Source organism: Cynocephalus volans, chromosome 6 (genome assembly GCF_027409185.1).
Source record: "Cynocephalus volans isolate mCynVol1 chromosome 6, mCynVol1.pri, whole genome shotgun sequence".
Taxonomy (NCBI): Eukaryota; Metazoa; Chordata; class Mammalia; order Dermoptera; family Cynocephalidae; genus Cynocephalus; species Cynocephalus volans.
In genome coordinates this window covers 23,651,134-23,667,819 of record NC_084465.1, presented here as the reverse complement: position 1 = coordinate 23,667,819, position 16,686 = coordinate 23,651,134, and the positions used below count along the sequence as shown (strand labels likewise).

At 40.5% G+C, this 16,686-nt stretch overlaps 1 protein-coding gene across 1 annotated transcript in view; it reads right to left on the bottom strand.

The window, feature by feature from the left end:
- Positions 1-1,546: 1,546 nt before the first annotated feature.
- The window catches only part of CHCHD3 (coiled-coil-helix-coiled-coil-helix domain containing 3), a 290,998-nt gene continuing 275,858 nt past the window's right edge, over positions 1,547-16,686 (bottom strand). The window contains exons 7-8 of the mRNA XM_063099894.1: positions 12,561-12,696; positions 1,547-2,287 (exon numbers count right to left, since the gene is read on the bottom strand). Of these exons, the coding sequence (XP_062955964.1) occupies positions 2,264-2,287; positions 12,561-12,696 (160 nt within the window). The 3' untranslated portion in view covers positions 1,547-2,263. The remainder of the gene's footprint in view (positions 2,288-12,560; positions 12,697-16,686) is intronic.

Here is a 16,686-nt window from a genome sequence, read left to right as displayed (position 1 = left end):
AGTGTACATGAAGATGTCATTCAGATGGAGCCAACTCAGGTACTTGGATGAAGCAGCAGCTACAATTACATTTACATGGGTTGACTGAAATTGTCTCATCACAAATTCATCCCAACAACAGCATGTACTGGGTCTGACTGCATGTAAGTGGTAATAAGCATGTGATGCTTCACCATAAGCTTAAAAACTAGGTTTGTCCATTAGCCTCTGTCAGGTCAGGGCCATTGCTGGAATCCTGCTGATGTAGCCAATTGTATGGCTAGGCAATTCATAACTAAAGCCAAAATGTTTCACTGTTTTAGTTACATTAAGTTTTCCATTTGTATTGTCAGGGTTAGGGCCCACAGACCCTTCAAACCCGTTGTACAGAGTGGGTCACAGATCCCTCACATGCCAGGCTGGGTCACCAGACCCCTCACACGCAGGTCCACACTAGGCAATTGGGGAAGATCCTGGGAGCCTTTGGCAGACGACACAAGCTCAGTCCTCAGGTTCTTTAGCAGCAGCAGGAACAGCAGCTTACAGATCCAGCAGCAGCAGCAGTGGCAGCTTATAGCAGATCTGGTGGCAACAGCAGCAGTGGCAGCCTCCCCATGGCCCCCTGGGGGCATCCCGGGGGCAGGGGGCACTGTGGACCAGAGCCACTCGTCCTTCATTCTTAAGTCCACAACCCAGGACACCTGGGTGCACATGCACACTTATGTTAGAAAATAACCAAGGAACACCTGGGCACACATACTTATTTATTTACATCAAACGCTTGGCAAGATTCTGAACATCTGAGGGGCCCTGACCATTTTCCTTCACTTTCCCTATAGCCTCTTTTTCACAGTCAAAGAAATGGAGGCTTAATATGATTGGGAGACCTGGTTAGGAGAGTTGGTTAAGTCCCTCTGCTGGTACATAGCAGAATTAGAGTTTGAACACAGACACACCTTATTCCAGTCTGTATTCTAAATCATTTTGCTAAATTCTCTAACAAAACAAAAATGAGATAAAAATTCTACATGGAAAAAGACACTTAGTTAGGTGACTTAGATGAAATAGGAGGGCATCTTCTCCTATTTCCCAGAAGGACCTTCCCATTTGGCCTGTGTGAACACATATTTCTGACTCACTCATATCCAGGGTGGAAGTACCAATCCTCTTAGAAAAGAAAGTTATAGTCAGGGACTTTTAATGGAATTAGAAAGAAAAACATTCTAAGAGTTGACCTTTTTTTTTTTTTTTTTTTAAACATTTTCTTAGTATTACAAGGTCAGAAGGGCCTAACCAAGGTTAATCTAGTTCTTGCCCCAGGTAGGATGACTTAAGTCATCCCAAAGAAGCTAAGGTTCGAGCAATTTGTAAAGATCTTACTGAATTCTACCTGAGAGGCATGTTATAAGTATCACCTGCGTGTCTGAGGCTCTGTAAAGTGCTTTGGAGCTTTTTAGAGTAAAGGTACAGTGTAAACACAAATTAATAACAATATAGATCAACTCAGTTCCCATAAGCATAACATCTACCCAGCAGAGGAGTACGCAAAGCCGAGCAACAATACCAGTCTGTGTCAGAAAATATATTTATTGTTGACAGTGAAGTAAAGACGTCAATATTCACGATAGAGGCTGTATAAGCCAAGGTTGCCTTTATATTGATAAAAATGCCTTATTTCACCTGTAAATCATAAACATTATTCCAGTGAGAGGTACATTTTCTTTCCTTTTGGCCTTCTTACTTGCATGATCACCATAATAAGTTAAAATGAAATAGCTCTTATGTAATCAAAGGAGAAAAGAAAAAGAAAGAAAACCAACATGCCACAGCCCAGACAATTCCATCCAGCACCGTTGCCCCAGAATCAATGCTTTTTTTCCCCCTCTCTCCTTTCTCCACTCAATTCACTCAGCCCCTCACCCCCACCCCACTTTGTTAGAGTGGAGGTTCACCAAATGATGGAGCTTGGTTAGAAGAGAAACATTTTATGGTCAGTAGAAGTTGAACAGAAAGTACAAAAAGGTGGAAAGGGCTGCCCCTGTCTTTTAATCATTGTAAGTGGGGTTCAGTAATATTGAACGATGTTCTTTGATGAACGATCTAGGCCTTGACTTTTCAAACTGCAGGTGATCAAAACTTGAAATGATTCCGTTGAATCCGTTTTCCAGTACTTCTCTTTAATAATGATCTTCTCTTTAAATGAGTTATTTTTCTTACTAGGAAAAAAAATGTTCCACCTCTGGAATTAACGTTGAAGGAGTTTTGTGTGTTTTAAAACTTGATTTTAACCTCCTTTCTCAAGCATGCTCTGCAACAGAAATAGAAAGCGTAAGTTTTACCACCAGGAGGAGAGGGCAAAAAATGGCCATAACTATTTAGTATGATTTGTATTGCTTTTCAAATATCTACTTCAAAAACACATAAAAAAGGCATAAGCTTCCTGGTCTCAAAATACTACTACTTTAATGAACACCACCGTTTTATCAAGAATAATCTCCAAATGACCCCTCCACACACCATACAAGCTGAAAACCCTAAGGATGGACACAGCCTTGGTCACGGGGGTGGAGTGGGACTGTGTGTGCCATCTCACTACCAGCGGCATTCAGAATGTTGGGAGCATTCAGAAATTTCTGGTGGCCATACTGATTGGGGGGAAGTTATTGCTAAGGAGGTGCATGGAGTCGGGGAGGGAAGAGGGCAGTGCATGGGAGTTAAACCCCAAGGGCTCTAAGAGAAAATCTCTCAACTGAATCTCTCATATTCCCTCCCAGAGACTGCTTTACAAAAAACAGATATAAAAGCAGACAAACTAGCTTAAAGAACACACAGAAATGTTCAGAAAAGACAATGATTCAGTCAAATAGGAAGTAAATTGGAAAAACTAGGCGTGTCCAGAGAAAACAGGAAGACAAAGTAGATTAAGTGGATAAGTGGAATCCTTTGGGAGACTGCTCAGCAGAGAGTTGTCCTGCAGATCTAACACCAGAATGTGAAGCATCTCTCAAACAGAGCATCCATGTGAGCTTTGTGTTTGTTAGGAAAATAAAACATTGAGCACCTACCATGTAGGAGTCAGACACTCCCTGGCAATGTCATGCTGTCATCAAATCTCATCTATCCTCACCCCCTTGGGACTTGTCTGAGTGAAAGTCTCAATTAAATGTATGGGAAGCTCTACAAATTCCTGATATATAGACAACTTCACCACAATATTCTTCATTAAATACAAAATGGAAGCCCAAAGCAGATCTATACTGAGCCCATCTAAAGGCATTTAATTTCTGAAGAAAATGATCCCTTTATGAGTAATGCCACTTTCCATTTTGGGAGTTATAGATTCATTACATTCTTCAAAACACTGAAGGGAACTTTAAGGTGTTATCTTCCTGGTCAAGATTCCATGGCTGTGCCTCTCCCTTCAACGTAGGTCTCATGGGAGAAAAGGACAGCCATGTGATAATGCACCTCTTTTCAAATGTTGCAAAATAATCTGGAGCTAACATAATTAAAGCAATGATTAAAGTGTTTTCCGAGACTCTAAAAATTCTTTTTACTATTCTTCTTCCTGCACCCCCGATCAAATACTGATGGGTAATTCTTCAGCCAAATCATATAATGCTAACATTGTTAGACTCTCTTTGAGAAAGAGAGACAAGCTGGGCCCTGGCTGGTTTGAGGATCTGCAGGCCAGTCTAACATAAAGACACTATTAGAATACATGTGAGGCAAATATAAAGCATAGAGAAATAATGTTTCAATAACCCGTCTAAACCACATTCATAAAATACCCAGCTACACGTATTAAAATTTTAACCCTCAAAAACAGTGTTTCAGGATTCATGTGTGACTCCTTGAAGACACAGGGACCACAGGAAAGCTCCAGGGCTAGTCTATAAATATGCTGACAAGCTGCACTCAGTTATTACCAAAGGATGGCAAAGGTGGCACAAAATCACCTCAGTTCTATCAGAGACATTAACCAATACAACATCAAGGTGAATTTTAAAACAGATGAACAAATTGGTAGAACACTCTGTGTTGTTACTATATCACGGCTGTGCAATAAAACCTGCTCAAACCCAGATCCAAGGGCCCTTGGCTGGAGGGATCCTTATGCCTCCTGGTAGGGTCTGTGTTATTTAGCTTCCACCTTATAGGTTCTCCTACAATCTCTGCATCGGTTCTGTAAGTAGCTGCTGTTGGGCTGAATTTCAGCACTGCATAAATTTAACACTGCATAAATTAACATAGGAAATTCCCTGAGAGTTATAAAAAATTGCTTCCTTCATTTAAGGAAGTGCTAACATTTAATCCTAACGTGGAGAAAGAAATTCCTTGCCTCTGCTCATCATTCAGATACGTGGGCCTGCAGGAGTTCCTTTCACAAACAACTGGGTAAATTACCAAAAGGAAAGGATGGTTCAGACATCAGTGGTGCTCTTTTCCCAAGTCTCTTTCTGATTCCAGCCACTGAGGAACAGCTGGCAGCTTACACTGTCAGACAAGAACAGTGCCCCTGGAGACCTGAGATTGTGTGTCATTTCCACTTATTAAAATGATCTTAACCACTTTCCTCAAATATTTTTGTTACACAGTAATCTCACAACTGACTTTTGAATTACAGCTTTCTTGGAGGGGTTGACTATCACAGCAGTGTGCCAGCTACTGGGTGTCTCAATATATTTAAGAGAAATTATGGCAACCTTGGGATGATGAACAATCATTATTAAGAGAATAAAAGAGGAAATATATATATATATATATAAAACGTACCAGAGGGCTTGTCTACAGATGAGCTAACCTAGCACCTCCCCGAGATTTCAGACCTAATAAAGCTGGGTATAGAAACAGAAGGTTTACATAACCATGAGGCAAACCGGAATGGGAACGTGTCCCAGGTCCGACACAGCCTCAGTACCTGAGTTTTTACTAAGGAGGGAAAGGAAAAGTGGGCAGTGGATGAGGACGAAGCTGCGATGAGGAAAAAGACAGAATGAGAAGATTGTGAGACAGGAAGGGAAAGTAATGTATAAATTCGATTTAGGAGAAGCACAAAGTGAGCTTTGCCTGTGCGCCAAGTACTGCTCCTCACTACCTGCAAATCTGATTAGCTAACTTATTTTGCTCTCAATATCTGTCTATTCCCCCAAGCAACTGCTGTTCTTTATTCTTCCTGCTTTGGTGGAAACACAAGTTAACTTTTTTCTGCTTGATCTTGTTTCATATCTTCTATGACAAACGATCTGTATAATATTCAAACTCAGTTACAAGTAATTAACTGTTTATACAACTTGCTGCAATAACAGACAGAAAACATATTGCGGTTCTAACTCTTGAAGGATGAGCACTAGAAAAGAAACACCTATTAAGAAAAATGAAAATCTATTACCACGGTAATATTTCTTCTATTAAACTCAGATTAAAAAAAGAGAAAATGTCATAAAGCAACCACTACTCTCAGAAAGTGGTTTAGAAAAGGATTCCTATGATGGAAGAGGCTGGGATAACAAATTTAAAGTTTGGAATTTAGTCTGCTTTGATGTGACTCCAAATTCGAAGGGCCGTCGCACCAAAGGATGGGAAATCTATCATGAGACACCCACGTGTCATCCTGTGTACTAGCAGCCCAGCTGGGCAATTAATAAATGTCATTAGGTGATGATGATAAAGAGCCTTCAAACACACAAAAAATGTTCTCATTGGTCTTCCCAGAAAGTTAACCTTCTTGACTTATCTTTGTAGTCTCTGAAGGTGGGCACTGTGCTGTGATTAGGATCACTGGAAGGGAACAGTAGGGCCGAGGGAAGGTCTGGTCACAACTGCAAGTTAACCAGGGGACCGTATCACCTTGGCTCAGTGCCTTTTCCCGCCCTTCCTCCTACAAACACCAGGTGTGGCTCCTCACCCAGGATTACCTATGGTCTCAATAGGAGCAAAAGGAGGGGAGAAGAGGACTTTTTCAATGGCTCCTGCCCTCTTTCCAAGCTATCTTTCAATTTGTTTCTGAGGCTAAAGACACATCCTAGCATTGATCTGATTAGACCTCTGCTGGATGGCTCTGACATAGAGATAGCTCCTCACCTCTGGAAAGGTTGGAGAACAAAGACTTGGCAGGACCTCTGAAAGGCTGAAGACTTTTAATGCAGTTTAGGCCGGTGGGCTCTAGAGCTACAGTTCTCAAAGTTTTGTGTACAGAGTCTCCTGGGGAATTTGGTGAAAGTTCAGATGTCCAGGTACCACCTCAGACCTTCTGAAAGAGAAGCTCCAGGGATGGGGTTGGGTGTGTGCATATTAAACTCCCCAGGTGCTGCTGATGTTCACCCACGTTTGAGATGTGATATTACAAGCAAACGCATACTGGGTTTGGAATCAAGAATGGGCTATTCGGTCAGGGCACTGCCCCATCTACAGATCATCAAGTGAAGAAATAAGGTTGGAACACATGATCTCTAAGTTCCTTCTAGCTCCAGCAGCCTATAAATCTACTAACTCATTCGCATGTGAAGCTCATCTGAAAACCATGATAAAATACAGCTTGCCCTGGCACAAGGTTTTTCTTTCAAGAACCCTGATTTCTAGTGATAGTTACTGTTATGTTTTCATGACCTCTTCATATGCAAAATAATAGGGAAATATTTGAACCCTGGTCTAACACAAATCCAAGTTATCGGGGAGATAAAATAAGTGTCCTTAAGGTTGACACAAATTCTGCCACAGCAAATCCCTCCATCTGCACTGATATTTTGGAGGCTAGCCATATTCTGGAGGTGTCGTTTATATTTCAGAAATGAGAGAATTGGGTGCACTAGCCTTAGGATGGAGCAATGTCATGTTAGAATCCAGCCTCATGTATCAGAGTCTTGACCCCATGGTTCCTCACTACAGCCAGGTTACTTTATCATCTCCTCAAAGAGGTCAGCAAGAAGCACAGGGGCCTACGAGGGTTGCGGGGGTGCTGCCTCACTTCCAAGATGCCCTTCCTTGAGCTGAGCTGATTGATTGCTTGGCTGCTGACCGTCTGGCTACTCACTAATTTAAATCTCTGTGATGGCTTATGGACTTCTGACTGCCACATCATCTGACTTCAGGCCCATAGACCTCTGTCCTTTGAGCATCTCCTGGGGCTGGCCCTTGCTTTTGGTCCTGGTCTGTCCTTGGTTCTTCTGATCCTGGCTTCCTACTCTGTCTCCAGAATCCCTCACAACCCATGGCCCCTACTTTGTAGGATGAAAGGCACCACAGTATAGTTGAGGCCTAGGGCTGGCTGCATTTTCTAATGGCGTTTATTTGCTGGCAAGTTACATTCTGCCAGGCAGCGCTGAGATAGTTGTTTTTCACTTCACTGACTTTGGAGAAACTAAAAAATGATTTCTATCCCCTCCCAATTCATTCTGCTGCCTTGGCTTCCCCATGGCTATCAGGGTGTGACCTTCATGGAAAGGGTGTGCAGCTGTGGGAGGGAGGCCAGACAGCGGGCATACCAATCAGAAATACAGCTGTTCTTCCTGAGGCGAAGTTTAAGGCCGACAGCAAAATCTACAAGGCAAAGACAACTACTGGAGGTCTCCAAAGTAGGGGTGCTGCTTGTCCCAAATAGGCCATGTCTCTTAATTTGAGTGTGCGCATGAGCATGTATGCTTACCCACACTGCCTCTGGCTCCCATGCACGAACGTAGGATCAGTCCTAGAATAACAGAGCTGGAAGGCCTCATGGATCACTAAGTTCGAACCCTCAATTTGTGAAAGAAATGGAAGCTCGGGTCACCATGACTAGATTAGGGTAGTAGCAACAGCATTTGCCATAAACCCTACTCTTCTCCAATGAACACAGAATGTTCCATAAGAACCCAGCCAACCTCTATACCTTTCCTTCAATAGCAACAGGGCTGGGGAAAAGCTGAAATGCTTATAATTGCTACCCCCAAAGCAGCCCCATTCTGCAGGTAAACGGCAGGGTGGGGGTCTCCCAAGGAGGAGAGGCATTGCAAATCTGGAAGCATGTCCATTTTACACCCCTCCTCCACTTTAAAAATAGAACGCGGGCACATTTAGGTCCACTAGTGGGTAAATACTGTTAGCTTCCCATTTTCCCCTGCTTTCCATCGTGTCCTGTAAGGCAGATATAGCAAGACTGAATAGGAACAAGGGTTTTTTCTTTGTTTTAGGGATCAGCTTTATTTATGAAAAAGTTCTTAGGGATCAATGGTGCACTGTGGGCGTATAAAGAAAGCCCCCAAATATACAATGGACAGAGGAAAACAACTAAGTTGGGACTTGTTAACAGGACTTTAACACTCTTTAAAAAATGAGGAACCAGGATTTAATGGTAAGAAGAGGTGATCCAATTTGGGGGAGCTTAAGAAAGTTATGAGGCAAAGTATGAGAAATAAAAGACTTGGAAGTGTGTTTCAATCAATATTCTCCATTTTTAAAAGCTGTTTATCTCATACGACAGTACTTCAAAAAGTTCGTGGAAAAATAGAATTGAAAGATAATACGGGGCTGACCCTGTGGCTCACTCGGGAGAGTGCGGCGCTCCCGCCGTGTGTTCGGATCCTATATGGGGATGGCTGGTACGCTCGCTGGCTGAGTGCAGTGCAAGCGACACCAAGCCAAGGGTTGCGATCCCCTTACCGGTCACAAAAAAGGACCAAAAAAAAAAAAAAAAAAAAAAAGAAAGAAAGAAAGAAAGATAATACGAATTCTTCCATAAACTTCTTGAAGTGCCCTTGCATAGCTAGCCAGCAGATTTCAAGTCTTGGAAATAATAATTTTAGCAATTTAGTTTCTCTTTACCCGTATGAAGAACACATAACTCAATATACTGGAAATAACAGTCTAAATGTCTCATGTCAACCCACAAGGAATTGTTTAAGAATAGCTGGAGAAAGATTGATGTAAATAAGAAGAAAGGAAAGGAAGGCTAAGGAATATCCGGAAATTTTCCTATCAGTAAAATCTATTAGTCTCTAGAACGATGCCCCAGGGAACCAGTGAAAGCCCAATCTTCTCAGTCCTTTTAAAGTGCAGTGGATTTGGCTATTGGAATTATTCCATGGGGGAAACCCTTGCACTATTTCGGAAATGGACATGTGACCTAATGGGCTGTTGTTATGTTTATTATTTGCCCTGTTTAGCATTTCCAGCTTATTCTGTGGACTTAACAGGAATCAGAAGAAAGGGAGTTTGTACATTAGGAACTGCTACGGTAGGCAATGAGAACTGCGTACACTCTTCTACCAACAGGGGCAGGCTTGGGGTCACGAGGTTAGACAAATTTCACAGGGAGTAAAGGTCAACCTGGTGTCAGGTGCCTTGGGTTGAATGTCCCCCCAAAACTTAATTCCCACTGTAACTGTTGAGGGTGGGAAATCTATTATGGTAACTGAAAGGTGGGGCTTTAAAGAGGTGATTAGACTGTGGAACTGTGCCATAGTAAATGGATGAAAAATGGTGGTCAGGGGTGTGGTTCGAAGGCTTTAAAAAGAGGGTGAATGAGAAGTTCATTCTCTCTCTCATTTCACAGTGTGATACCCTGCTCTCACCATCGCCACCACGGCCCTCATCATAAGTGTTCCCCTGGGCTCTGGACTTCCCAGCCCCTGAAAGTGTAAGCAAAAAATTTCATTTTCTTATAAATTACCCAGTCCTGTGTATTTTGTTATGAGCTGCAGAAATGGATACAGGGGAAAAGTAACTACTTATGAAATAGTGATATAAGCCCCCTCTGGCCAGTCTGGCCTGATCTTAAAATGGAGCAATTCCCAGTTGCCCTGTGATCACAGGCTCTGTCACCCCACCCCCTGGTTTGTGACTGCCAGACTCTGTCACTGCTTTCATTAGATCTTTATGTTCCTTCCACTCACTTTGTCGTTACCGCTCTCACTTTCCCTCGCTGCCTTATTTCTGTATTAGTGGAGGATGGATGTCTCTTCACATACCACTCAAAAACCAAACACCACCTAATTTATTTTGAAATGTTTTGTTATTAAGGCAAGGTAAATCTTGGTCTAGTGTTTTAGTCCGTTTTGTGTTGCTATAACAGAATTACCTGAGACTGGGTAATTTATAAAGAACAGAGGATTATTTGGCTTACGATTCTGGGACGGTTGCATCTGGCACAGGCCTCAGACTGCTTCTACTCATGACAGAAAGTGGCAGGCAGCCGGCGGGTACAAGCAGATCACATGGCAACAGGAAGCAAGAGAGAGAGGAGGAGGAGCCAGGGTCCTTTAAACAATCAGCTCTCGTGGGACCTAATAGAGCGAGAACTCACTCACTACCCCTCCTCCCCCCAGGGAGAGCATTAATCCATTCATGAGGGATCCACCCCCATGACTCAATCAGTTTCCAACACTGCCACACTGAAGATCAAATTTCCACATGAGTTTTGGAGGGGACAACACATCCAAACTCCATCATCTAGCTGTTAAATTTACCATCATGACTTGCTCTGGGTTTCAATGCTCTCAACTGTAAAATGGTGAAAATAAAACCATCTCTATTTACATCTCAGGTTGTCATGAAAAACAGGTAAGAAGATGAAAGTGAAGTGACCTTGAAATCCTGAGCACTGTAGAAATATAAGGTGCTATTTCCTGGTTCTTGCCCATTTCAATGTTGCCTATCTTAGGATAAAAAGATTTGGGGACTTATATCTTTTTAATATTACCTTGTATTATACATCCCCTAATAATTGAATATAATAGGTATGAAAATATAAGAGGCATCCTAAAGATACTAGTGGCAAATAATATTAAATTACATTGCAGATTGGGGGATGAGAGGGAGGAAGAAGGATCTCTTCTGGAATCACTAGCAATAATTTAATTAACTGATCTGTTCAATTAGTTCAGCATAAAATAATACAACAGAGGAAAGAAAGGATAAAGAAGACTTTAGATAAAGTAACCCTTTATATAATGTAATCCTCATAACGTTACCCCAATTCACAGAGGAGAAAAATCAAGGCCCAAGGTCACAGAGCTAGTAAGACTGGGATTGGATATAAACTCAGATCTGCCCAATTCTAACTCTCTACTGCTCCACATGGAATACTTGACTTTGTCACAAGTTAACTTTGTTTTACTCTGTAACTACATGCAATGGATCTCATGGGACTGTGTGCAGATGATTCAACACAACCTAGACAGGCAGCACAGAGTCAACACTCACACGCCCCTGCAGCTGCCACTTTAGTAATGGTACAAATCACACCGGGGAAATAGGCACATGTGGTAGATACCAGTGTTGAAACATACACTTCATCACAGCCATTCTTTTCCACTGACTACCCAGCCCCACCTCAACAAGGCGTTATTACCAAGTTAGAAAAATCCATGAGCTAAACTGCAAGTCCCAAGTGCTTCAGTCAGTATTAATACTGAAGGTTGGGGCTTGCTAAGAGCATATCAGAAGCTGTTTTTGACAAATAAAATGTACTAACTTAACATTAGCAACATTACCTCTACCAAAGACCTTTAAGAAAAGAATCCCTGGCATACTACTAAAGAGTTACACAAGTGTTGTGTCAAGCAAGACACAGAAGAAAGTCAAAAGCCACTTAGCTTTTAAAGACAACATAGGCTTTTTAGTAAATCTTGATTATATTTTCCCACTAGTGTTACTGCTATTTTCCAGCTATCCAGAAAATACAAACCCCCCATCAGATCTTTGTAGAGTGTTAGAAATTTATACTAAGTGGTATTATTATAACTACAGCAAATTAGAATGCAGAAAGGCATGCTGTGTAACTCAAACACTAGATTTAGTTGGGTTTGAAGGTCAACTCTAGAGAGTTTGTCAGCAGAAAGAATCAAGGTTTCCAACCATTTCTATCTCTCAGAACAACCTACATCCAACTGTTAAATCAGTTAAATGATAGGCAATTATGTGACCTGCCAGAATTGATAATTTGCTTCAGCGTTTATCATTAGCTTTCTAAAGTACATAAATTAGAGAAAATTCTCATCCTGTGAACACCACATTATTCTGCTATAAAGGGTCAAGAGGAGAATATGGCTATGGTATATAAAAGCAATAGAAATTCCTGCCTAAATCCTACCTCTGATCTTCCTTGCCTCTACCCAACTGAGTGGACTCTGCCAACTGGTAACCGGAGGACTGAATGGTGACCAAATTGTGGTGTGTTTTTGTGTCTTTTAAACAAGGCCCTCTGAATGACTACCTGCTGCTTATGGACCCTAAGCTGCTGGCCTGTTAATTTGTATCCTTCCTCTTTGCTGGCTCTGGATATTAGCCCAGAAGTATGAGGCAATGACCTTGAGGACACAACTATTAAAGGACAGAAGTTCAGGGTGAGTGGAAAAACGTGTAATTTTAACAGAATCTTTTTTCTACGAGTTGTAAATCATTTACAAAGAGAATAGGGGCTTTTCCTACAATGTCCCGGTTGGACGTTATGACATAACCAACTCATTACAGTAATTCTTAATGATGATGACTAGCTGAGTTTATCCAGTTGTTTTCACACACATTAGCCCATTAGTTCACCACTGCCCCATGCCCTTGGGCTTTCTGTTCTTCTGGTGTCCTATTAGCCCGGCCCACACACCCACCTGTTTGGCCTGGTTGACACACTGCATGTACTGACTGGCCAGAGCAGAGCAGCTGAGGGTCTGGTGGGTGTTCTGGCGGTAGCACTGGAGGATCTTGGCCTGCAGATCAGCACAGACTGGATGAGACTCATACCGCCTGCAAACGAACATGGGGATCAAAGAGACAAACGGTCTTCATTCAGAATAAAAATCAAGGTTAAAGAATACATAGAACTTAAAGTAAGATATAAATGTTGCAAATGTAGAAAAAAGTTTAAGAGAAATAATTTTCTTCAAACTTTAAGGAAAGATATTCAAATTGTTCTCATGAATGTATATATGGTAAATGAATTCTACCAAATTAGTTCCATTAATTGACACTACTGCAAGTAACTCTGGACAACATAACTTTCCCTCCCAAACCCAAACCATATAAATGGTTCAAGCACTCTTTAGCCTAGCCAGCCAAACCAGAAACCCGGGAGCCCTGACCTCTCTCTTTCATTCCTGCAGCCAGTTGGTCACAAAGTTCAAAATCCCTCCAATCTAGTCGTCCTCCACATTCACTTTCGTTACCTTAATTCCAGGTGATTTACGTCCTGCATTCAAGCAATGACCTCCAAACTGGTCTGTCTCTTAGCTTTGGCCCTGGCCCTCTATTCCTGTCCTCACCCGTCTTCCAGAAGGTTCTTTCTAATACATAAATCTGAACCAGTATCGCTTCCTACTGCTTTCTCAGTAACATACAAGGTCACCAGGTTCGGTGTTTCTTGATCAGTCTCCTGCCTGCTCTTTAGCCTGCATCCCCCACCCTGCTGCAGCCTGGACAGACCACACTAAGCTCTGGTTCTTACACTTCTCTTTCATGTCTTTGTTCATGCTGCTCTTGACTTTGGAAATACTCTGCATCCAAACTCCCAACCACTCCTATATATCTGGAAAACACCTACTCATCTTTCAATACTTAGCTCATGTGTAACCTTCTAATTACAGCTTTCATTAGCTCTACCCTCCTCTCTCTATCATTCTCTTTACAATGACCCCACTGATCCTGCATTAACTTCTTGCACCATGCACATAACACTAACTACACTATGAGGGTACTTCAAAAAGTTTGTGGAAAAAATAGAATTAAAAGATAATACAAATCATACCATGAACTTTTGAAGTACCCTCATATAGTCTAGTACAATTTACTAGCCTACATTTATTAGAATGCAAATTCCAAGAAGGACTGTGTCTTATTTGCTCTCTGATTTCAGCTATTAGACATGAATACCCCCTATAGAAGCCATGCAATAACTTTGTTGAATGAATACAAATGGGTGGAAAGAAAATATTTTTGAATTCCTCGAGTTAAAATTTTGCTAATTATACTTACAGATCTCAGATTTTAGTTAGACCGTTCTCAGTAAATATGTTATACCAAATGTAAATGTTTCCAAAAAGCTTATAATATTCACTTGAAAAGTAACAACAAAATAAACCAGATGAATTATACAAACAAAAATAAAATACTCTTATTAATATGGTAAGGGAACTTGTATTATAAGAATCAAACACACAGAGAAAATACATATTATACCTTTTAACCTAGGAATTCATATATTTTTTCAAATCAGTTTTAATACAAAAACCTTCCAGTCTTTCTTATAAGTTCTTTTTTTTTTTTTTTTTTTTTTTTGGAAATTTAAATTGGTTATTTTCATAGTAATATTGAAATAGCATTGTTTTAAATTTAATGGGTTCTAAAAAAAACCCCTAGAGAACACAGGAGGAATATTTCTCAACACTAAGGAAACCCCTGGGTGACGATTTATCTCCTTATTACTTTTATCCAACACACTAGGCTAACATATTTTGCTAGAATGGAAATGCAAACCACGTTACTGGTCCCTGAGGGACTTTTATTTCCTATTACCCTCTAAAGAAAGTAGACATACAGGGAAAAAAATAATCCCACAGATTTTACGTAACACTACTTTTGCTTTTCCATTCACTACCTTACCACTTTGTCAAATACCTAAGAACAAAATTTAAATCCAATCCCAGGAATTTCAATTCTTTTAATATTTCAAAGTTCAGATGTCTGTGAATTTTTTCTAGACAAAGATTTCCCTAATCCTCTACCATGAACAACAGCTTTTATTAAAAGGAGTCAGCTGTGCTTGGAAGAGTCTAGGCATGGATACCAGTGACTGATTATATCAAGACTCACATCTGGATAAATACTGAATAAAATATGATTAAGCATCAGCTCATCTGAACCTAGCAAACACATGACTAATGACTCCAATAGTTCACAGGAAAGCAAGGTTATATTCTATCCTAGTGTTGACAACTGACTGTGGCTCCAATGTGTGCTAGACTCAAAAGCAGGAGGAAGAGGGGTGGGGAGAGAAGACAAGAAGCACTCTGACCAGATTTTTTTTAAAAAAGACTACAAAAGTGAGCATCCACTTACTGCACATCATAAAGAAGATGGCATATTTGTTTCTTTTAAAACAACTATTCACAATGGGATAATTCATCTAATATCATCTAATACTATGGACTCCTTAGAAAGAAATAATTTAAGTTGCATGTAAGCATTTACCCTGAGTTGAGCTTATTAGTCATGGAAGTTAAAGTCCATGAGTTATTTATGATTTGAAATGTGTCAAAATATACTTTTATCACCACAAATCAATACTACTCACTTCCTCGATTTCCTATCTGGAAGTCTGGTGTGTGTGTGTGTGTGTGCGTGTGTGTGTGTGCGTGCGTGCGTGTGTGCGTGCGTGCGTGTGTGTGATTTCAACTTGTATTGATGATTAGATGGTGGAACGGGAGTAGAGGAGTGGATATCAGCATAATTGTCCCCCAGTTCCTGGAGCAGACTCTGGTACTTTTTTCTTGGATTAATCTGTATTGATCTGCAATGCTTATTATGCTGCCCTAATGCACTGTTTTCACCTTGGGAAAATACTAAATGAGATTACCGTCTAACATTAGAAAGCCATAAAACACAAGCCATTGCACCTTCCATTCAGGAAAAGGGTTTCAAAGACATTTCCAATATGCATTATGGTAAACTCTCCATATAATCATAGAGTCAGCAATGGACTTTTATTGACTGCTTGCATTCCTGCTGATAGAAAAAGCCGCTGTTAAGCAAAAATAACAAAAAGCAGAATTTTGAGATACCTAAGACAGAAAATTAAATCTTAGCTCCAAAGGACATTTAAACAATTTAATTCCTTTGTATGTAAGGAAGATTCAACAAAGAAATGGTGAATGATAATGTTAAGAGAAAAATGAAATACAGATTTAGAGAACTTGTAACAATAAAGTGAAAAGACAGTTACCCAAAAACATGTTTGGTAAAAAGGAATTGGTAGAATAAAGTCAAACTTTCAAATATGCATTTATCAAAAACAATTAAGAAAAAAATTCAGTTTTGTGGTCACCTGAAATTATTGGGGACTTCTAATAGATCCCACCACATATGCGTCCCTCTCTTTTCTTTCTGTACCCTTTTACTCTCAGTTCCCGTCCTCTTCCATCATTTCTCAAGCAGCCTACCCTCACCTTACCACTCCCATCTCCCAACAGTGGCACATAAGGCTAAGCACATTGTTGACAGTATGCAGAGCAGAACTGGAGTCCTAAAGACTAGACCAGAGAACAAAATCAAAAGAACTGCTAGGTGTTCTACAGCCGGTAAAAGATTCTTTTCCTAATGTTTAATGCTAATATTCACTTAAAAGGCATCTAAGAAAATATATCTAAGTATTTTTCTCATTACACTGACAGGTCCATTGCAGAAACTTTGGAAAAAGAAAAGAATAAAGATACACATTTAGGCTGTTTCTAACTTTTCAGTGGTTAAAATAACATGATGAACATATTATTACTAACCATTTCTGTAACTGAATTAATTGGCCAAAGAGAAACGAAAACATTTTTGGTAAAAACGAAGCTGAGTTAAGCAGCATTTAAACTCTCCTCTTAAGACCCTATGATATGGTTATTCTCCGTTACCTGTTTTAGAACTCTCTGTTGGTAACACTGCTGCCTTTCCTACTTTCATGTCCTAGAAACTTCTTTGATATGGGTTGGAGTTCTACATGTCAAGGAAACTATTTACCCATTTTTTTAGTTCTGC